Source organism: Xenia sp. Carnegie-2017, unplaced genomic scaffold, assembly GCF_021976095.1.
Source record: "Xenia sp. Carnegie-2017 unplaced genomic scaffold, XeniaSp_v1 HiC_scaffold_16, whole genome shotgun sequence".
Lineage (NCBI taxonomy): Eukaryota > Metazoa > Cnidaria > Anthozoa > Malacalcyonacea > Xeniidae > Xenia > Xenia sp. Carnegie-2017.
Window position 1 is genome coordinate 10,529,267 of NW_025813469.1, and position 22,650 is coordinate 10,551,916.

Below are 22,650 nucleotides of genomic sequence, written 5' to 3' on the forward strand. Positions count from 1 at the left end.
GGAACCTTAACTGATTATGTCAAATTTCGATAGAAAGGAATGTAATGTTTTGGGTTGAATAACAAATGCAGAAATTCAGTGAATTGATCTAAGACTTTCTTAGATCTTTATTGATCTATGGCAACAGGTTTTACTATTTACTTTCCCACGTACGGTAATTTTCCTTTTCAGGTAGGCTACCTGCCAATGCAGGTTTAATATTTAATGAAGATGTTTGCAGGATTTAGGTTTGAACTTGCTGTGTTTAATTTATATTTCTTTTACAGCTACCTTAACAAACTTTGTAACGAAAAACTTTAGACATAGGCAACAGAATCTCGGCACTATATCTTTTGAAACAATCCAAATTTTAAAGCGACTATAGGAAAGTACAGTTCCATTTTGATACATTTCATTGTTTTTATAGTGCATGCGTGAAGATCCACCCCAGCAAGTATTTTATTGATTAACAGATTGGCGTTGCCTATGCACGTGATCTCTACCAGGCAAATAAAGAAAGGGCGAGTCTGTTTGTTATCTTTCAATCGTTTTGGTGGCAGAGAGAAGATTACACGGAGCTTGTGTTTGGTGAAGAAATATAAACGTCAGTGATCTTTATATAAAAACGATAAGACATAGTTAAGTAAAAGGTGGGTAAAATTATTTCTTATTCTTTATATAATGAAAGTGTCGTGATGAGCATTTAGCATTTACCAGATGAAAAGGATTCATTGCCTCAAAGAGAAAAAATAAAAGCAAAATGCAATAAACGATAAAACAGGCAAAAGATATTTCAGTGAAAAATTCTGACTGGAGCTTGTCTTGTTTTGAACACAGCCTAAATATTTCATTTGATTTTGTAAGCGCCAACTCTCGCTTCTTGTCGCGACGCACTTTTATTGAGAATACTTTATCATACCTTTGTTTTATTCACATTTTTACTTGAGACATAGCAAAATAAATATTATAGAAACCTTCGTCTTCTGAATTCTATTTTAAATTGTTGCATTGCAATCAGAAACCTTCATTCCCATCGTTCATTCAAGATAAATTTTAAGTTTTTGAAATACGAAAAAAATGTTTTGAAACTGGAACAGCTGCTACAAAAAAAATTTCGTGATCCTTTTCGTAGTTTATGATCACAGACAAAAATATGGAGAACAAAAAAATTGTAGTTGATATGAACGAGCACCGATAAATTCGTTAAATGTATTAATTTTTATTGGAAGAAAATTCATACGGAAGAAAATAATTTTTTTCAAGTATTGTTGAACTCATGATATTAGTTCTCCTTTATGTTGGGAAGACAGCAGGTAACGTCGGTCCAATACGAGACTGCCACCTGTATATGTTCATTACAAATAAGACACTTGTATAATGTAAGTGTTTTCTCGAAAAGATTAACTTGATAACACCGCCTTGCAACGCAAAAAACCTTGTTCACCAGCTACAAAAGAAGGTTTGTTGACGCTACGTTAAATAAACTACTAGAAAAGTATTTGAAATCGGAACAGCTGCTAGGAGAAAAAATTCCGCGATAAATTTGTTCTTCCATTCTCACACACAAAAGAAATTTACTTAAAAATGTGTGCACAGGAAGTTGCCATGGATATAAATCCATAATTTCATCAGATGTACTAACTTTTACAGGAAGAAAATGCCGACAACAAAAAAATATTCTTCAAGTTAGCAACTATTACTGAACTCATTAAGTCTGCGTTATTTTATGTTTTTAAAACGTCGGTTGAATGCAAAACTTCCGGCTTCCGAATTAACCCGCACTAAAAGATTTAAAAATTTGTAAGTTTTTTATGAACTTTAGCCATTGCAAGACTACATAGTTCTTAAAATCAACATAGCTAACGTAAATAAGAACATAAATCTCCAAAATTGTAAAGAAAGTTCTGCAAAAAGACTAAATTTTGTAAAAGATAATCTTGACTGAAGAAATGTTTCATGAATTCGTTGCTATGTGGCATTTCTACCATTTTTAACATCATTGGAAATTTGGCGATCAGAAAAAAAAAACAAATGTGTATTGATAGGTTAGATTTTACTAATTGGAAATTTATCACCAATAACATTGTAAAGGAGGTACTTTTAATTTAAAATTAACAGCTATAATTTATTTTGCTAAAACCTAGATACAATTAAAAAATAGTGTTCATCGACACTTCGATCTATATAGATTAAAAGCTGACAATTAAGTAATTCAACGATATTCTTTTCGAAGGTGTAAGTTACCTTATCAGTGACGTATTCAAAATAACTTTTTTGAAACCTTTCGATGCAGATAACAAAAAAAATGATGATTGGATCGTTGAGATCTGATCACTCGCTACTGAAACAAAGAACTCTGAATGCCGCCTTTATTAATACATTTTTATTACTAATCATAAAGGGACCTCAACCGATCACGTCGAGTTTCGATTGAAAGATTTACATATACACCAGATACAGTTGAATAACAAATACAGAAATTCAGTGCATTGATCTTTGCATTGAAATAGAAATTTGCAAGAATTTCAGTTTATTGAATAACAAATACGACTTTCTTAGATCTACATTGATATATGGCAGCAGATTTATTTATTTAATTTTCCGTATAAACAGTAATTTTCGTTTTAAGGTAGGCTACCTGCCACTGCACGTTTAATATTTAATTAAGATATATGGTGTCCATACACCCGAAACCATGACAACACATCTTATACCATCCAATAATATCAACTCAACAACTAACCAACCAATCAGACGCTCCAAACGCCTACAAAATCTTTGTAAATAATATATTCGCACATTCTGACGAAGGCTCGAAGCACTGAGTTGAAAGCTTAATAAAAATTTAAAACAAATCCAGAGAATCCTTATCATTATCATAACATGCCTGGGTTACCAATTTTCAAATATATTATGTTGTATGTGCTATAGCGTCATAGTGTTTAAATAACCTGAAGCAGACCTTGAAACTAAGCGAGAGGTTATGATCAGTGGCGTATATAGAACGTTGAACCTTGGAAGGTCCATATTCGTAAATTCAGGCGTGCTCGACTGATTTATTTTGAAAGTGTATTTGCGGGGGAGGTGCACTTCTAGGGAATTTGTCAGTTGATAAGGGCACTAAACGTCATCACTTATTATTTTTAACTGTTGGAAAAACCTTTACCATGATAATGACTCATAGAAAACAGTATTTGCTCTTTGTACTTAAAATTTTGAAAAAAGACATAATCTGCGTTCTTTGAATTTAAAATTAAGCAGCTTTAATTTATTATGCTCGCTGCTGCTCGCTGTGACTACCCCTATAACCGCTACTGAAAAAAAGAAAGAAAGTAAGGTGGTAAACCTTAAGAATTTTCAGCTTTAAACATTAGTTTTTTAAGCTGCATATATCATAAAATAAATTGAATATTTACTAGCTATATAAACAATGAATATACTCAAAGCTTCATTGACTTTGACCACAATACGTTTCTATGCAACAGTTTTGATAATTAGAACGGCTGCTGAGAGAAAAACGTTCATGTTGACTTTATTGCTTTACGTTGCCGATAAGAAATTTACAAAGAAGGCTCTAGCACAAAACCTTAACGCCATCAAACCATACACTTTAATCTACAGATGAAAAGAGCGTGTGACAAAAATAGATTTCTTGAGGGGAAGTGGCATGAACGAACATTCATCGACAGTGTCAGGGTATAGAGAACATATAGTAGGGCCAATCCATTTAATTTTTATGTGCCACGTATACCTTATTACACATGTGATTACCTTATTGGCTGCCAGTAAATTGCATTGTGAGACCAATAGGATTGACGATATGGCAAACGGCAGCCTGTAAACGAATGAAATATACAGCAACCAGTTGCACAGCGAAGTGGCCCTACTGTATATTCCTATACTGTGACAGTATTAGCGATTAATATGGAGCGGACAATATTCATAACAATACCTTATGTAAATAATTACAAAAGAATTTGACAGTATACAATATGTAATTTTACATAATACTATGATTTAATTATAATGGATCACGATATGTTCATATGATGAATTATTTCTATATCTACATGTATTGTTAAATTTTGAAAGTCCTGTCACAAATTTAATGATAGTGTTGTTCACTGTGTCGTCATTGCTTAAGTATTTATTATACGCAGAGTTAATAAATCGCTAATTATTTGCATAGTTTGATATAACAGTACAATTGAAGTTACACAAGAATATAGACCACATTAGTTTTGAAATTACCATGTGCAATACTATCATTTGTGTGACGCAGTAGTTACATAATCACGTATTGCATTATTTCGTGACTCACGCGCGAGAAACCGTAATAGCAAGTATTTTATTGGTTTTTGGACTTGGCGTTGCCCAAACGCGTGGAATTTTCCGATCATAGAGTATAACAAGATCCTGTTTTCTTTGCTTTTTAACATTTCCGCTACATAGTGAGATGTAAAAGAAGCCTGTGCTTAGTAAAGAATTTCAAGTCGCACCTATTCCTAACGTACAGACAAAAAGGATCGGACGTAGGTGAGTGAAATTGTTTCTTATTTTCTTGATGTGCATTTGTGCTTTTATGAAAATTTACTTAGGTAAAACAAAAATATTTACCAAGTATTGGGAAACACTATAAATACTGGCCAAATGTTGCTAGATAAAAAACTAAGTTACAATAGAAAAAGGTGATTTTGTTTAAGTTGAGAGTGTGAACCTTGCACTTAATTCCATAAATATTTCCATACATGTTGTCAGCGTAAACTCTTGTTTCACATTTTCACATTTTCATGGTGACTTTGCTTTGCCATGACTTTATTTAAATCACATTTTAAATTTACACGTGGCGTAATAATAATACATCTAAAATCACAATGTTTACAACTATTTTATGAAGGATATCAGATCATTTAACAGTAAGATTCTTTTCATAGTAATTCAAGAATAACATAAATATTTGTTGTATGTTCACTTTTAATTGCGGAAACTAATAGTTTTTGTGGATGATGAATAATTACAAAGTATATAAATACATAATTCCGAAGACAAATTTCGTATCAGAACTTCTTGCATTTTGTACACTACTTATAATGTTGACGAAAGGTTACGAAAGTTTAATAATTCTACCGCAGTTCATGTCATTTTCAATTTGTGCATTTAAGATTTATAAAATTATACGCAGTGGGAGTCGGCTCAAAATCATTCAAGAATAGCGTAGATATTTGTAGTATGCTCCCTTTACTTGGGCAAGCGAAGCTGTAAACAAATGCCTTTTGGAAAAGTTCTTCGAGTCATTTATTGTAAAAATGAGGAATTCAGTTGTTTGAAATTGGTTTTAACCATTGAGTTCTATAATAACTGAAGCGGCTATCTTTAACACGGCCTTAATTAGCGGCTGACGCCAAAAACTTCAGCGATAAATGTGTTCTTTTATGCTCACGACAAAAGAAATTTACATAAAAAGACGCCGTGAAAATGGCGTGGCATGAACCTTTTACTTCCGGCTTAATCTACGACGGCAGTCCTGTTGACGACGACGTGAAAATATAATTTGACGTCGTATCGAAGACGGCTGAAACAAACTTAATTTTTGGACAAAAATAAGGAAATAGCCTTGATATTTGCATGTTAAAAGATTATATAGGCCTACATATATTTATTTAAGGAAAAATTGCGAATACTTTTTTTTCCAAAAGCGGAAAAAGAAAACAAATAAACAACGCGGGGTCTCCTCTAATTTCGGGGTATTCCACGAATTAAAAAGGAAATGATATCACATTGTATAACTCTTAACTAAATTGTCAATCATGTGACCAACTCACTTGTTGTTCTGCGAGATGAGAGCACATGTTATGTTATGTTAAAATATATCTTCTCAATTGTTATGTTGTACGGTTGTATGATTCGATCTGCCTATCACTAAAAGCCTCTTCTAACACCACGGAGTCAAAACAATTTTAGTTACAAAGCCGAATATCGATGAATTTGCTTTTATTTATAATTTTATTGAAATGAATATACAGCAATATATTTTTGATATCAAAAAATTAGATAAAATGATCGAAAAACACGATCCAGCATGAAAAATGCCGAAATAGATGAAACTTGTTTCATACTATCATTAGATGAAGTCCTACAAAAGGTTTGCTAAATCGTAAATACTTTACGTGGTGGCGTCCTACACCCAGATCCCTCGCGAAAATTTGTCGACGTCTTAGACGAAACGTCGTGTTTGCTAAATCACTCTATTAAATCACTAAAGTATGAGTACAAGTGTTACATGTCATTTTCAGTATAAAAACAAGTAACACTTCTCGAAACGTTTAGATCAAATAATGTTTTCTATTTACGGAGAGCGTACATAGCTAGATTAATTAATAAATGTTTTCTCAGAATGATCAATAACTTCATTGTTTATGCTTTTATACAGCTACCTTAGAAAATTCGTGTTGCAATTTCTAAGACAAATACATTGTACTCATTCAGATTCAATCATAATTATCAAGAACGGCATTTATATATTATTGATATGTTAACTCTACATTACCGAAACTTAAAATTTTTATGATACATATATTCAAGGGCGTGTGTGAGATCTCAATACCGGAAGCAGAGGATTGATTTGCTCGACAAAAAGGGGTGATGTAATTTTATATATTGACATAAGATTGTGTACATTAAGTATACAAAACCCTACATGAAATACCATTTCGCTCAACATGTCAACATAGAGAAAAGAAGTATCAACTTTGTAGCTAAGTAATAAATTGCCACGTATATAATTCCGAAAAAAATATAAAATACTATTCAAAACACCAGCTTGCCAAACGAGTTTGTTACTAAGACTAAAAGTGTTTTAGCCACGCATTCCAAAAACCATCAGCATTTACGTCCGTGCATATTTTTGAACAAGTACATCACAAAACAAGTTACATATCCGACTCGCTTGATAAATTGTCGAATCTTATTTTATCGTTGTATCAAGTTTTAATATATGTTGAAAGAATAACACAGTAAAACAAACAGAAACTTTGCTTTGTCAACGGTTGTTCTAACTTCAAAACTTTTCTTTAGAGATTCGATGAATACATAGTTCATGTTTTTCTCTATATTGACGTTCAAAATTATTTAATATGCTGCTATACAGACATTAAAATAATTTAAAATCAACTCACAGGACCTATTTAGATTTTTTGTCATGAAGAAAGTCAATTCATATATGTTTGCAAAAAGAGAATAACGTATTTTACTGTCAAACGATAGCCATATGCATAATGCATGTGGACATAACTTTTTTATGTAAACTAACACCACCAACTAAAGTATGGACACAAGCTATTAATACGACAAAATGATTGTTTTTTAGTTCATTCGTGACGCACACTGGAAACTATCCGAGCCAGAATTTGATTGATTTGAAAAAAATCCTAATCCATTTCACTTCGAACATCATGTTTTGGTTGACAGTCGTAGGAAGAGGTCTATCTTTGGTAGGCTTGGTGGTGAAGAATTTTCATGGCCAGCTAAACATCATAGAGACTGATAAAGAATCGTGCATAAGTAGGTGATATCATATGTATAATTCTATACTAAAACCATTGAACTGAATGTATAACAGGATGGCAACCCTTTGGTCAGTATGCCGAACGTACTTGCATGAAATCAAGTTTTACATAACCGAATATGGGTGTTTTGAGGTAAAGTTCTGCATTTCAACTTACAGCTCTCGTGAACTTTCTTTTTTGCAGTTCAACTTATATGGTTTTACAGTAACCTTACTGAACTAAATATTAAAATAATATTAATATTAATATTAATATTAATATTTAATATTAATATTAAATATTAATACGTTGTAAAACAATTCTTAATTGAATCGTGCATCAATTCAGTAAAGACGTCATGCAAGAACTTTCTCGTGTAAACTCTCTCGGTATTATTATTCAGGAATGAATTTTCGGTTGATTTTGGCTCACTTTTTGAAGTTCTTTCTAACAACATAATAAGCTTACACTTTTAAATAACTTTCAAAATATATATATTGAGATCCACGTCATCAGTCACGTGACTTACAGGACATTTTTGGAAACCAATAATGTGAAATAAAGTAATGGCCGACAATATGAATGAATAAACCCATAATCAGAACAAAAGATCTTCGCGGCTAAACTTTACATCGCTTTATATTTACAATGAAAGTAAGGTTTTTGTTCGAAACTTTATATTAATAGCATGTAAAAAGTTTAAAACATACATGTATAGTCTCACAACCAAGATTTTGAAAACAAAAACGAAAAAAATTTTAAATGCCGAGGCTGATATACAAGAAGATAAGCGACCGATAAGCTTTTTATCCTAAGTCAAGCATCGCTTGAAGTATTATCGCGCTATTGATTGGCTGAAAAACATTTTTAGCAGTGCATTAGTTGCTGTAATAGTACTCGGCAAAGAGCATGGTCATCATCTGTCAAATAATAAACAAAAATACCTATCCCAGTGTACTTCCATCACTAAAAATTACGTATAAGTAAATGCAAATAGATTCCCTTTGTCATTAGCCATAGTTTGCTGACCTACATAACTTTATTTAGCTACTGACTCAAAGTGATAAAATCTTCTTCGACACTCATTTTACTTAAACATCCATGAAAGCCGTCATTGAATTTATGTTTCGAGTTTTAAAACGAACGTTTTCAGCATTTTCCCACTTCTTTCAACCTTCATTGAGAAAAATAGTCATAAATTTGACGCTGACAATGCAAAAAAATATTATGAAACGAGCACCATGTGAACACGCGTCAGTTGAATTTATGGGAGATTTTTGATATATTAAATCCATTTCTAGAAATATGTTATTGCACCACATCTAATAATTAATTAAGGTTTTGGCTTAAGCATGTTTTGTATAAAGCCGTAGAGCACTAACAAATAGGTCGAACGAAAAAGCCAAAAGCCACAAGTTATCTCTTTCAAGGAAGGCATGTCAAAAAACTAAGTTGTTTTATTTGATGTTTTCAGCTTATGTCGAGAGAGATTCTGCTTCCAACCAAACGAAGAGAGACCATAAGATATTCAACGATCCAATTCATGGCACCATCAAACTTCATCCTTTGTTGGTCAAAATTATCAACACACCACAATTCCAGCGTTTGAAAGATATCAAGCAGTTGGGACTCTGTGATTATGTTTACCCTGGAGCAACTCACAATAGGTATAGTTATTGGTACTAAAAATGTCATGCGATCTCATTCATAATCAATATAATCAAAGATGTTTAAACCATCATAAATATTCACCTTAAAATTTTGATTTCACACAGGTTCGAACATTCTCTTGGAACTTCTTATTTGTGTGGGAAGTTGATTGATAAACTACAAAAGCTTCATCGTGGAGAGATTGAGATCACAGATAAAGAATGCATGTGTATTAAAATAGCAGGACTTTGTCACGATCTTGGCCATGGACCGTTCTCTCATTTCTTTGAAGAGTACATCAAAAAGAAAAAACCTAAGTGGAAGCATGAGGATGCGTCTTGTGAACTTTTCGAATTCATGCTCGAAGAAAACTCAGAACTTAAGAAGAGTTTTGATGATTTTCCACTTAATCAGGAAGACATAGAATTCATCAAGGAACTTATCAAAGGTATTGTCAAACGCAGGAATCGTTACCTACATAGTCCACAAAGCTTTTTCATTTGAAATGTATAAAATAAGGAACACCTAATATTACAGACAGAAATAATATTTGATTTTGATACGCTTTGATTCTGAATGCACATTTGGAGCTTAATGTCTGAAGCCTGTCAGTGCTGTCTGTTGATTTTTTTAAGTAGCTATCAAAATGATGGTAGCACTTTCTCTTACTCATTGAATTGACATTTTTTTCCATTAAATTTCTCACTTCTTGTCTGATATAATTCTGAAATAATCAAAAATTGACATCCGGTTGATAAGGCTTTCAGGTTTCTTTTAACTAGCTGCTTTTATGCTGGCACATGTTTAAACAATGATGGCGGATGTTTTTTTTAGGTAAAAATCCCAATGATGTGACAAGAAAATGTGAGTTGACTCACAAATATAAATGCTTTCTTTATGAAATCGTGTCGGACTACTTTCATTATTTATTATTCGTCCCAAATTATTATTCCAGTAACACAACTCCACATTTATATTACAGTCGCCCAAGACTTTATAAATTCTCGTTGTATGCAGGTAAAGACCCCAACAAAGAAGACGAAAAGGTAGAAAGGATATGTCCATTTACAGGTCAACCAAAATGGTTTCTTTATGAAATCGTGTCAAACAAACGAAATGGCATCGACTGTGACAAGTTTGATTATTTTGCCCGTGACTGCGCTAATGTTGGAGTGAAATGTACATTTGACCATCGACGCTACTTTCAAAATGTTCGCATCATGTCTAACCCTGATAACCAACAACTTCAGATCTGCGTACGTGACAAAGAGGTGTTTAACTTGTACGAGTTATTCCACACCCGTTGGTCCCTTCATCACAGAGTTTACCAACACAAAACTCAAGCACCTATAGAAGACTTGCTCTTTCAAGCGTTTGAGAAAGTCGACGAAGTCATGAAAATTTCAGACGCTGTGAAAAAAGTAAAAACAGATGAAGGTAGGCGACAATACTGCGTCCTAACAGACAGCATTCTTCATGACATATTGCGAAACAAAACGCCTGTTTTCAAAGAAGCGCAAGATTTGATAAAACGCATACAAAACCGCCAAATTTACAAATTTTGCGGCCAAAGTCGGCAAATTTTGCGGCCAGAATCAAAAGACGATAGCCCCAGTCTGCAAGAATCAAAAGACAAGTCCAGCTCACCAGAATTAAAAGACGACGAAATTTGTACAAAAATTGCCGAAGATTTAGCTCAAAATTCCAAAGGAGAGTTAAAAAAAGAGGATATATTTGTTTCCCCCGTTGAAATCAATTTTGGAAAGAAAAGTAAAAATCCAATTGATGCTGTGATGTTTTTCAATAAGTCTCTCGAAGTAATAAGAATAAAGAGAGAACAAGTGAGTGGAATATTGCCACGAGATTTCGAGGACAAATACTTCAGAGTTTACGCAAGAAACCCCGATCAAAAAGAACTGATTAGACGTTTGTTTAAGGAATGGTGCTCCGGGCAGAAAAATTTTCAAGAACCTTTTGGAGGATAAAAAACAATTTAAAGTCAGTGTTTCTATGTCTAACTTTTTTGAAAATGCACTTTACGATTTCTTAATTACATAATCACTAGTATTTGTAATGTATTACATCAAAGCCCAAGTGAAGGATAAAAGAAAAATGACGAGCAAAATGTTAGCTAAACCTTGCTAATCATATTTTACCTTGCAAATCAGGATAAATTGTATCAAATTCAACAAAATGATTAAATATGCTCTTATAAAGTTTCGACTTTTATCAACGAAATGACTGTAGCCTGGCGACGCCTTTATTTGGTAGCCAATAATAATCATATATAAAACTATTATGCCGAAAATTGTCGAAAATTTTGAACAGCAGCTGATACAGACACTGCTATACTGTATTCCTCAGGTGATAAAAATCGACTTAAAAACAAAACGAGCCGATGTATCGGAAACGTACAAATTCTGCTGAGAGCTTTCAACTTCAACAAACCCCAATTTAATCCATTCAAAATATGTCTTACATCTCATTGTACATAATTGTTTATCGAAGATATGATTACAGACGACACTAAATGCTGATGTCATAAACATCCCTAGGCATGACTAGTGTCACCAAATGTTTATGCAATTACTCTGTTGATTTTGTATGTACTATTTTAGTGTTGTTTTCGTCGTGTCGTTTTTATCACCAACCTTTTCTGCGATGTACAGAAAAACTTTATTCGTAAAGAATTTTGTTTGAATTGTGTAAAATAATTCCCGTAAATTATTTTGTAATTTGTCATTTTAATTTCACTAAATCGTATGTGCTTGACACATTATCAATCAAATTCAACGAATGCTTGAAAAATAGCTATATGATAAATGTTCAACTTTCATCAACAAAATGCACAGCCCTGCTACTCTTTTTATAATATCTTCAATCAGTATTTTAAAATGAAAACATATTTTTCAATTTTATCACAATTGCAAAAAAGAACAAATTTCTAAATCAAAATTACATAAACTATCAAATTGAGCACAAGATCTTGATTGCTAAAGAATTATGCTATATACTGAAAAGCTACATGTAAGATTTGGATTTGAGCTTGTTGTGTTTAATTTATTTTTCTTTCAAAGTTACTTTAACAAACTTCATAATCAAAAATTTTATGCATATGCAACAGAGTCACGGTACTATTGGTTTTGAAACAATCCAAAATGATCAAGCGATTATAGGAAAGCACAATTCCATTTTCGCACATTTCATTGCTTTTTTGGCGTATGCATGAAAAAACATGGCTGCTGTCTCGCGTTCTACTAAGGTTTCTGACGATATATTTTATTGTTTAGCTGAAAGACAATACAAAAGAAGAGTAAAGTTGCCACTAAATTCGACTTAAAGATATTTAAATATAAAATAAAAAAAGTTCCTTTAAAATAACTTTATATGTATCGAGTAACATTCGTTCGCTTTTAATAGAGATGTCAACAACATATGCACAAAACAATAAATTAATGAAAATTATACTAGCAACCTTTTTCTTCATGAATATTAAGATGATTCTGCTAATAAACCATTTGATTGCTTGTAATCTAATTGGTAATTACGAGAATACTACTCTTATTCTATAGCAAATGCTGTAATTTGATTGGCTATTATACTTCCTATTGAATTCTCATTAGATAGCAAGTAGCAGAAAATTATGGTTTCTGTCTAGCGTTTTACTTAGTGTCATACAATGAATTTGATTGTTTACTTGAAAAGACAATTCGAGAGGAGTTCGTTCACGAATTTGTTCTCGATTTCCACCGAGGTAAGAAGTTGATTCAGGCTTCGCCATTATCAACTATCACCTCATAATATCTCGAGCTAGTAATCTAATTGTTAAATATCTCAAATGTACAAAATACTAAAAGGAAGTTGCAAAGCAAAAGACAGCAAAGTCTGCATAAGTAAAACAAAAAGACAACAATTGACATTCAAAGTTTGTGTTACGTAGATGAACACAATCAAAAAGTAATATTGATTGTGATGATTATCCAATATTCATTGATAAAATATAACTATAGCACGGCGATTTGTTCATATAGTATTCAAAATCTATAAAAGCTAATTTGCCAAAAATCCTCAAAATTGGCCTGTCGGACATTACAGAGCGCTACTGTATTACCCAGACTATGATTGATAAAATTTGAGTAAGCTATGATAAAATTTGCCAACAAGTCGGTTACCTACGAATTCTGCCGAGAGCTTCCGACTTCAACATAATCCATCCCAATCCAATACAAATAACCATATTTCTTACCGTCACTGTACACATCTATACATAAAACACCTGATGATAGACAACACCAAAAGCAGACGTCATAAACATCGCCAGGCATATCCACCACGTGAAATATGACGTCACAGCTCTGACAAGTTCCGACACGAACACGTGACGTAGATTTTGAACAGCGTTCACCGTGACATTTGAAACGAGCATTGATTTCTGAAGACGTTTCATTAAAGCATTGGTCGACTCCCAGTCGGTAGTACCTGTGAAGAAAATGCATTTATAACAATAGTTGTACTAACTGTCTTCGACAATATAACGGAGAAACTTTTATTTGCAACAAAGTACGTACAACCAAGGGACATAGGAAGATCTTTATTGAGGAAGGGAAAAGAGGCCCATCCCTTTACAATCTCAAAACAAACGCATTTGCAATGTTTACAAGTGAAGGTAGAAATTATTGTGGGTGAAGGGGCGGCTGTAGCTCCTGTCTTTACTGGTCAGCGGTCCCTTTAATCTACAGTTGGAAATTGACGATATGAGCCCAGGTAGCTGGAATTCAACGAATCGTTAATGATTTGTGTACGATAAAGTAACAAGCATCTCCAATAAATTCAATATTGCCAGTTGTTTTTTAAAAAGCCAAAGACTACCCAAAATACCAAATAAAGCTCAATATGTACCTGCTGTTCTTAAAGAATAACTAAAGACAACCCAGTATACTCAATAATCCCAATATGTACCTGCTGTTCTTAAAGAATGACTATAGACTACCCAGTACACCCAATAATCCCAATAGGCACCTGCAGTTCTTAAAGAATAACTAAAGACTACCTAGTTTACCCATCATCATGCAGTCAGTCGTAAGCGACGAGGACTGTTCTATGGTTGGATTGAATGCCCAATAATCACAATATGTACCTGCTGTTCTTAAAGATATCGTCAGAAAGACCAAAAGGATAACTGGAGTCAAATATTGAAGAGAAGCCACAGATAAATAATAAAAAACACTAAAAATCTAAAAAATACAAAAAATACACCGATATTTGAAAGTGAACATTATAAAATAAAGGATATGGCGAAATGTATATTAGGTAAAATTAATAATAAAAACACAGAAATCTACATAACAGTTTTCTGACTGTATGGCAACGATCATTTAAAAATACTTAACAACTAGTTCAGTTTCATTATGCTAATTTACTTCTATTTAGAGATATTTACATTTCTTCATTGTGCAAATACTCTTACCAAGACGCCATTTTGCATAGTTCTATATAGTTTCAAGAAATAATTGTTTTCTTTGATAGTTCAAAATAAAATTTTAACACAGCAACTAACACATTCATCAACACATGCATGAGGAACATTGATGTTCTATTTATTGATGTTTAATCTGTTTCTAGAGAATTTTAGAAACACGCGTGGAATGTTTAGAAAATAAAACTCACTTTCCAAATGTTTTTCTTCCGACGAGTATTCTTAAATGTTTTTTGTTCTGCTTCTTGCATTGTGGAAATTTTTCTGTTTGCTTTTGGAAATTCGTTTTAATTGTAAAAAAAAATACACGTACTGGCCTTAAATAATTCAATAAAATCAAAAACCAGCGTAGTAAAATGTCGAATCGTTAATTTCGTAACAAACTGTGAATTTCCATTCAAATCTAAACATTTAATTTAAATTGTAGCGAACAAAAATTAAATATGTTTCATCGCAGTCCATCGGTCGAAGAACAAATATTTTACAAAATGTGGCTTCCGCAAAATCGTAAATTAAGTAGAAATAGTGTCGGGAATAAAACAAAACAAAATTTTTACCTTTTTTTGCAAAGCAGAACTATTCGTTCTGCCCGCTTCCCTTTTCATTCTATTCACTTTAACTTTGGCGATGTCTAAGAAAGCCTGCAGATGCATTTTGGTAAGGAAAAACCGCATAAGACAACAAAGTAAGATGACTCCAATGCGAATGTTATCAAAGTTTGAGTCCGATACTCTATAAAATACACAAACGTTAGTTTAAGAAAGTAGCTACAAAAACATGAGAAGAACGAGGGAAGTCATTTCTTCACTTACGAAAATGAATTATTTCTGCTCGCGAAGTATTCGCGAGCCAAGGGTTTGATCCACAATAAAACAAGACAAAGAGGAGCGAAGAAATTTACATAAAAAAGGACACTAAAAATTTAAAAAATGGTCAGCGGTCGTACATTAAATCCATTATCTCTATACATGACGACAAAGTGAAGCGGATTCATAAACACAATTTAATTATGATGAATATTTAATGTCATTAACGCTACACATACTACTTATAGAAGAAACTTGTTAGACAATTATTCCTACTTACAGAAGCAACCTGTTAGATTTGTATTGCTCTATCAAATCCAAGAACATTATTGATATTCTAATGCCAGAAAAGCCGAGAAAGGCTCCGATAATTCCCGAGATTACAGCGAGCGCGAGTTTAAAGATCCATATTGGAGCGGATCCACCTCTGTTGAAGATAATTAAGACAAAGTGTAAGAACAGTAATGCTTCGTTATGGTTTTAATTTAAATGTCGCGTTCATGAGACTCGTGTCGTCAGGAATTGACTTACTCTCGTGTGAATCCTTGTTTCTTCAAAAATAATTCAGCTTCTTCAGAGAATATTTCGTAACCTAAAGAGAAGGTCGACTCAAACATGAGACGAAAAAGATTCGGAGTAGATTGAAAGCTCATAAAACGGAGTAAGTGAAAATCTACTAATGTTTCTTGATTAGAAAGACAAGATTTCGTCGGTATTTGGCAAAATACAGAATCTTGCTTCTAGGAGACACCTTTTAAAGTACAGTTATTTTAACTTTTTAGAAGAACTCCATTGTCCACGAAAGTCGTAAAAAAACAATAGCTGTTATTTCCATGTAAAAGAAACAAACAAAGTGAAAGTGATGAAGCCTGATTTGAAGGTCAGAAAGACCCGTGAGCAGGCTAACAGAGACTTACCAAGACCACAGTATAGAGAACATACTGTAGAGCCACTCCATTGAATCATTTTGTGCCACACATATCTTATTAGGCATGTGATACCATAGTGGCAGTCAGTAAATTGCATTGTGTGACCAATAGGATTGACGATATGGCAAACGGCAGCTAGTAAACTAATTTCTTATATGCAGCCAATTGCACAGCGAAGTGAAGCTACCGTATATTCCTATACTGTGCCAAGACTTAAGGATTTGTTTACAAGCAAAAAAACAAGGTCAATTAACGGTACTGTGAATGTTAGTTAAGTTAGTTTAGTTTAAATCCGAAGTATTGTAAATCAGGATCAATGTGAGATGATCCGAAGTGAATCTCAGAGAAAAGCAAATCAAATCTGACCCAAATGAACCTACACAAAATAATTTTCTTCCAATCCTTTATAATTCGCTGCACTTTCTCATCTAATAACGACATCTCATTCTACGCGTTACAATGATTTCACAGTTTTCTGCTCATTTCAGTGATATTTATGTTAAAAAAATATTTGAGAAAAAGTTTACGAACTAAATTAAAAGATTACCTGAGTCCAAATTGAACTCCAACATAGATTCATCGACTACCAAAATGGCCATCGCCAGAACAAAGAAAAAAACACCAAATGTCAAGCAGACAAATTTTTCTCCTGAATCATCACCCGACCAATAGGAAGCCGTGAGCAGAAACAAAACACGTCTGTATGTAGAGTAAAGGAAAGCATAAAAACCTTACAGGAGGGGTGGTCACTGTCCCATGTGTCGTGTTTATTTACCTCTGGGGAAGGCTGGACTCGAATTTAAAATACATAAATACCTTCATTACGCAAGGGTCACAAAAATACCAGAGAAGCATTTTCAATACAATAAATACATTAGGTAATGAGAAGAGATCGTACTTCGCTTGAGAGGGGGGTGGGCCTAACCATTAACAATCTTCGGCTCCGCATACCATTAGTCCTTGCCCCCGTCTATATTTTTTTAAAAAAGATAAATTCTGTCGACCGACATAGTGAAGGAACGTTTTTGTCTATTCAATCGAACAAAGAGATTTTCAACCATCACAGCAATCGCCTTCCGCTCAATAAATCGAAGAGCCGCAAAAATCCTCGTGGATCAATCTTTGATTCTAGTAAAGTGGCGAGTCAGCAAGTTTGGTCCTGTTATGAACATTTGAGATGATTCTTTATTTCTTTAGAAATCTTGTGATTTTACAGTCAGTAAACACAGAAATATTTACATAGCACGACCAGCTTTAAGAACTGACCACGGAGCTTGGTGGGTGTTTAACTTTAAGAACTGACCACGGAACTTCGTGAGTGTTTAAGTTTAAGAACTGACCACGGAACTTCGTGGGTGTTTAACTTTAAGAACTGACCACGGAACTTCGTGAGTGTTTAACTTTAAGAACTGACCACGGAACTTCGTGAGTGTTTAGCTTTAAGAACTGACCACGGGACTTCGTGAGTGTTTAGCTTTAAGAACTGACCACGGAACTTCGTGAGTGTTTAGCTTTAAGAACTGATCACGGAACTTTGTGAGTGTTTAGCTTTAATAACTGACCACGGAACTTCGTGAGTGTTCAACTTTAAGAACTGACCACGGAACTTCGTGAGTGTTTAACTTTAAGAACTGACCACGGAACTTCGTGAGTGTTTAGCTTTAAGAACTGGCCACGGAACTTCGTGAGTGTTTAGCTTTAAGAACTGACCACGGAACTTCGTGAGTGTTTAACATTAAGAACTGACCACGGAACTTCGTGAGTGTTTAGCTTTAAGAACTGATCACGGAACTTCGTGAGTGTTTAACTTTAAGAACTGACCACGGAACTTCGTGAGTGTTTAGCTTTAAGAACTGATCACGGAACTTCGTGAGTGTTTAACTTTAAGAACTGACCACGGAACTTCGTGAGTGTTTAACTTTAAGAACTGACCACGGAACTTCGTGAGTGTTTAACTTTAAGAACTGACCACGGAACTTCGTGAGTGTTTAGCTTTAAGAACTGATCACGGAACTTCGTGAGTGTTTAACTTAAGAACTGACCACGGAACTTCGTGAGTGTTTAGCTTTAAGAACTGACCACGGAACTTCGTGAGTGTTTAACTTTAAGAACTGACCACGGAACTTCGTGAGTGTTTAGCTTTAAGAACTGATCACGGAACTTCGTGAGTGTTTAACTTTAAGAACTGACCACGGAACTTCGTGAGTGTTTAGCTTTAAGAACTGATCACGGAACTTCGTGAGTGTTTAGCTTTAATAACTGACCACGGAACTTCGTGAGTGTTTAACTTTAAGAACTGACCACGGAACTTCGTGAGTGTTTAACTTTAAGAACTGACCACGGAACTTCGTGAGTGTTTAGCTTTAAGAACTGGCCACGGAACTTCGTGAGTGTTTAGCTTTAAGAACTGACCACGGAACTTCGTGAGTGTTTAGCTTTAAGAACTGACCACGGAACTTCGTGAGTGTTTAATAAATGCTTGAAGCACGAGAAAAGACGAAAGTAAGATCGGCGAAAGAAATGCCAAACTTTGCTGGCAATTTTTATGTCGGAATGTTAGGTTGCAAACTTAACCTAAAATATCGCATTTGTACAGAACCAACCATCCATAAGTCGAGTTAACACCAAAGTTACCAAGTTAGAGCCCGGAAAAATATGCAAAAAAAATTCTAATGTAAAGTCTCTGTCATAAAAATTTTTGATAACATTTTGATAACAATTTTGATGATTTGCAAACTTAATGAAAACGAAACGAATGTCCGGACTTCCACCATAGCAGTTTGTCTTCATAATTGACGAGCTTTTGATTAGCCTGAGTGCTTAGAACGCGCAATATTGAACTCAATCTTCAAACTGTTAGAAAGGTTTTTACAGTACACGATGAACAAAAATATCGCGGATTTTACTGCAATAAAATGAAAGGTCAGCATAAATTTGCCGACTTTGAAGACTGAAAGTCAACAATCGGGCCGACCTCGTTTTCAAGGCTGACATTAAGTCAAGCTTAAGATCCCTTTCGTTTCATTAAAAAGGATACATTGCAAAAATATGCCCAAGAAATTCCATAATGGCGTCACACTGATGTCGTTACGTAAAGAGCGGGAAATAAACACGAAATCCCCTCGATGATGATATTGAATATGACGGCAGACACAGCAAAATCAACGAGCCACTTGTATTCTGTATAATAACATTGAAATATCAAATCTGTTTCATCAACCTAATGGGAAAGTGTTTTATGTTAGTTTTACAATATAATTTTATAGTGTATTTATTGAGGGGAGTTTCCAACTTTCAATACTTCGAAAGAAAGGGGGCATGGTGCAAAGTTTCAGTACATATCGAAAATGCTGAAAGCTTGAGGTTATGACGTTATGGCATATTTACTGGGGGGGGGGGTAGTCATCTTCAAATACATGAAAAGAAAGGGGGGCGTTACAAAGATTCATTACACATCGACTTACTATGCCAAAAGATTGAAGTTATGATGTAATGGGGTATTTACTGGGGGGTAGTCATCTTTCAATAACTCGAATGAAAGAGGGATGGTGCAAGAGTTTTATTACATAAAGACAATGTTAAAAGTTGTGGAATGTAGCTATTTTTTGACTATTGTCATTGGAGCTTGTGGGAGAAAAGTTAGATAGTGTTTTCCACCATATAAGAAAACCACGTTTGTTTTAAATTTCTCTTTAAAAGCAGAAAAACTACTATTTAAAGACGACAATCAATACAATAAACCATTTAAGACATATAACATGAAAACATAGTTTTATTTTGTGAAACAATAACAACCCTATTTTAAAACACTTAAAATAGCCAATATGCAGTGGATAGTGCTTTCGAAGCTAAGTACAACCTCCAGTAAATGAATGAAGATATTCTTGGTTGTCTGCAAGCAACAAGACATGCAAGACGCCTATCGGGCGTTCACTCGTCCTGCTTGAGACCAGAGTTTGGTCATATTTGAGTATTATAATATAGTTGTCAAATTGCACAACAAAATTCACAGCAATGTAATCTCACATATGGCAATGTATTATGTAGGTAAATCATGTTTCATTATACGTTTTATTACTTACACGTGAAACTACCCAAGACAGATTTCATTAGTTCAAGGACTTCATGTAAGAATGTTATCTCGTGATTGACAGCACAACAAAATCCGAATTTTTTTCAAACTCGGGCAAGCAATTCCTGATTAAACAGTTTATAAATCACAATCGCATTCATAATTTACGTCAATGAAACAAAGCCTCACCCCCTGCCTCAAAATCATATGCTCAATGAACAAGAAAGACTTTACCCCCCGATTCTTACAACCCCCCTGTATATACACGCGGTGACTGAATAAACCACTGATACAAGAGACACTGCTTATGACCACATTTTGAGGCTATTTATTCTTACAGTCCTCAAAAAGTTAGTTGACAACTTCTACAATACTTTCTACATACAAAAAAAAATATCAAAAATAATATAACTCAGTTACAGGATCAGAAAACGACGGCGCACCCAAAGTCCTGGATCCCAGAAATGCACTTTCAACAACGATGTAGAAATTATGTTGTAAATTATACGTTGTAATAGATTTTTTGCAAAGTATGTTTTGTTTATAACTTTTTAAACACTGCATAGGTACAAGAAAAGTATATTGTATTATAAGTTCAACGCATATTTATATATTCTTGTGTTTCATTCCAATAAGGTTCACCCATTTTTTTCAAAATCTGTCTTTGAACCACTAGAGCTTTGGAAATGCACATTTTCTTAAAGTTGTCAAATCACTATTTGAGATGTGTCGGAATTAATAAAACCCCATGATGAGGTCATATGCACTTTAAAATGAGACAAATTTGAAATATACTTCAGGTATTAAAAAGCAATCTTACATTCACTGTTCTTAGTTGAATGTTCATGTTGCAAGGTATGGATAACGGCTCAGAAGATATAAATTGAATTGATGCTCCATTATTTTCTTCCTTTTTCCTACAGAACAAAAGGAGAAGCATTAACGGTGTTTATGAATAACAACTGCTTAGTTTATGCTGATTTTAGCCTGGACAAGATGACAAGAGAATAACAGATCAATTGTAAGAGCCTGTTCATATAAAAAAGGCGAACCCAGTTTGGCTGAGCTGGCCAGTTTGCCAGAGGCTAATATATATTTGAAGTTGTATAAGACAGGCTGGTTCTTCTAAAATGTTGTCAGTCCCCCTTCTAAAATGTTGTCAATACTTGTTCCATTTTGTGCTAAAGTTCAAATGTGTTTAGACTTGCACATTCCAACATTTTCAAATATTAATTTGTCGCATTTTGTGCTAATATTTGAATGTGTTTAAACTTGAACATTCCACGATTTTTTTTATTTGAAACCACAATCATGATGGTACAAGCTACAATGCAGCATACTTAGATAAAACTTTTAAACTTCTTTTTCAAATGATTATTGTCGCTTTTGAATTAGCCGCCATATTAGAATAAACATGTGAAACAACAGCATGCACAGTCTCCTCACTTCCAGCCCAGTTAAGCCTGGCAAGCCCATTTTATGCTTTCAAATAAGACCTTTAATGAGGAGAAACTGCTTCATTTGGGGGAAATCTTGCCAAGCCAGACTGGCCCATTCTTCATATGAAGATAATTTTTAAAACAAAGTGAATTAGTATACAAGGTAAGATATATTGAAAAAGCTATATCATACTGTACAGGCCCTTATAAAATGTCAAAAATATATCGCAAAATGTGTACCGAAAGTGTAGCAATAGTAACAATGTAAAAAAAACAATGAAATGCAACAACAATATGTGAAAACAAATCTTTATAATTAATACCTTGCATCAGAACGCTTAGCTTTATTTGACTTTGTTCTTTGTGTTTTACCAAGGAGTTTTCTCAACTCTGTGTCAGAGGGTGGTACATGACGTACCCATCTAAGGAAAGACATATGTGAAAATTACAACAGAAAATGTCAAAAACAAACACTTGAGACAACATACCCACTGCATAATAATCAACTGGCCAGCAACATATATGGTGAAAATTTGTGAAGAAACAATGCTACACCAACGTTAGGACAACCTGTATACCAAACAGTGCCTAAAAGGAAAAAGGCCAATTCCCAGATATATTTTCTATGATGTATAGTATTATTTCTTAAGGGAGGGAAGAGATTGGGAAATGTTTAAGGTTATAAGAGCAGTTAACTGAGTGCAAAGTTCTAAACATGACAAAGTATTCCCATATGCATGTTAGGTAGGAGCAAG

At 33.9% G+C, this 22,650-nt stretch overlaps 2 protein-coding genes across 3 annotated transcripts; one reads left to right on the top strand and one right to left on the bottom strand.

Annotated features, from left to right (window-relative positions):
- The first annotated feature begins 413 nt into the window (after nt 1-413).
- On the top strand, nt 414-11,961 carry LOC124437347 (deoxynucleoside triphosphate triphosphohydrolase SAMHD1-like). 2 transcript variants are annotated; one of them, XM_046987322.1, is made up of 7 exons: nt 414-629; nt 4,432-4,515; nt 6,562-6,618; nt 7,346-7,539; nt 8,998-9,190; nt 9,299-9,621; nt 10,191-11,961. In XM_046987322.1, exons 4-7 carry the CDS (start codon nt 7,431-7,433, stop codon nt 11,156-11,158), a joined length of 1,593 nt encoding a protein of 530 aa, XP_046843278.1. In that variant the 5' UTR covers nt 414-629; nt 4,432-4,515; nt 6,562-6,618; nt 7,346-7,430; the 3' UTR covers nt 11,159-11,961. The 2 variants fall into 2 exon arrangements, with proteins under 2 accessions (XP_046843278.1, XP_046843279.1); XM_046987323.1 differs by lacking the exons at nt 4,432-4,515; nt 6,562-6,618.
- A 1,322-nt stretch (nt 11,962-13,283) lies between these two features.
- LOC124436039 (transmembrane protein 161B-like) lies at nt 13,284-22,392 on the bottom strand. Its single transcript, XM_046985966.1, is given in 11 exon segments — nt 13,284-13,652; nt 14,311-14,407; nt 15,207-15,381; nt 15,438-15,563; nt 15,736-15,882; nt 15,987-16,047; nt 16,932-17,083; nt 19,462-19,604; nt 21,277-21,373; nt 22,219-22,317; nt 22,388-22,392. Coding segments are annotated over 11 exon segments (1,320 nt in total). The 3' UTR covers nt 13,284-13,434.
- Nucleotides 22,393-22,650: the final 258 nt, after the last annotated feature.

What these genes read in the sequence shown, in the direction of transcription:
- LOC124437347 (XM_046987322.1), top strand. Translation starts at nt 7,431, where the DNA reads ATGTTTTGGTTGACAGTCGTAGGAAGAGGTCTATCTTTGGTAGGCTTG. An exon ending in TGATAAAGAATCGTGCATAA is followed by an intron (nt 7,540 to 8,997) that starts GTAGGTGATATC and finishes TGATGTTTTCAG; the next exon opens with CTTATGTCGAGAGAGATTCT. An exon ending in CATCAAGGAACTTATCAAAG is followed by an intron (nt 9,622 to 10,190) that starts GTATTGTCAAAC and finishes CGTTGTATGCAG; the next exon opens with GTAAAGACCCCAACAAAGAA.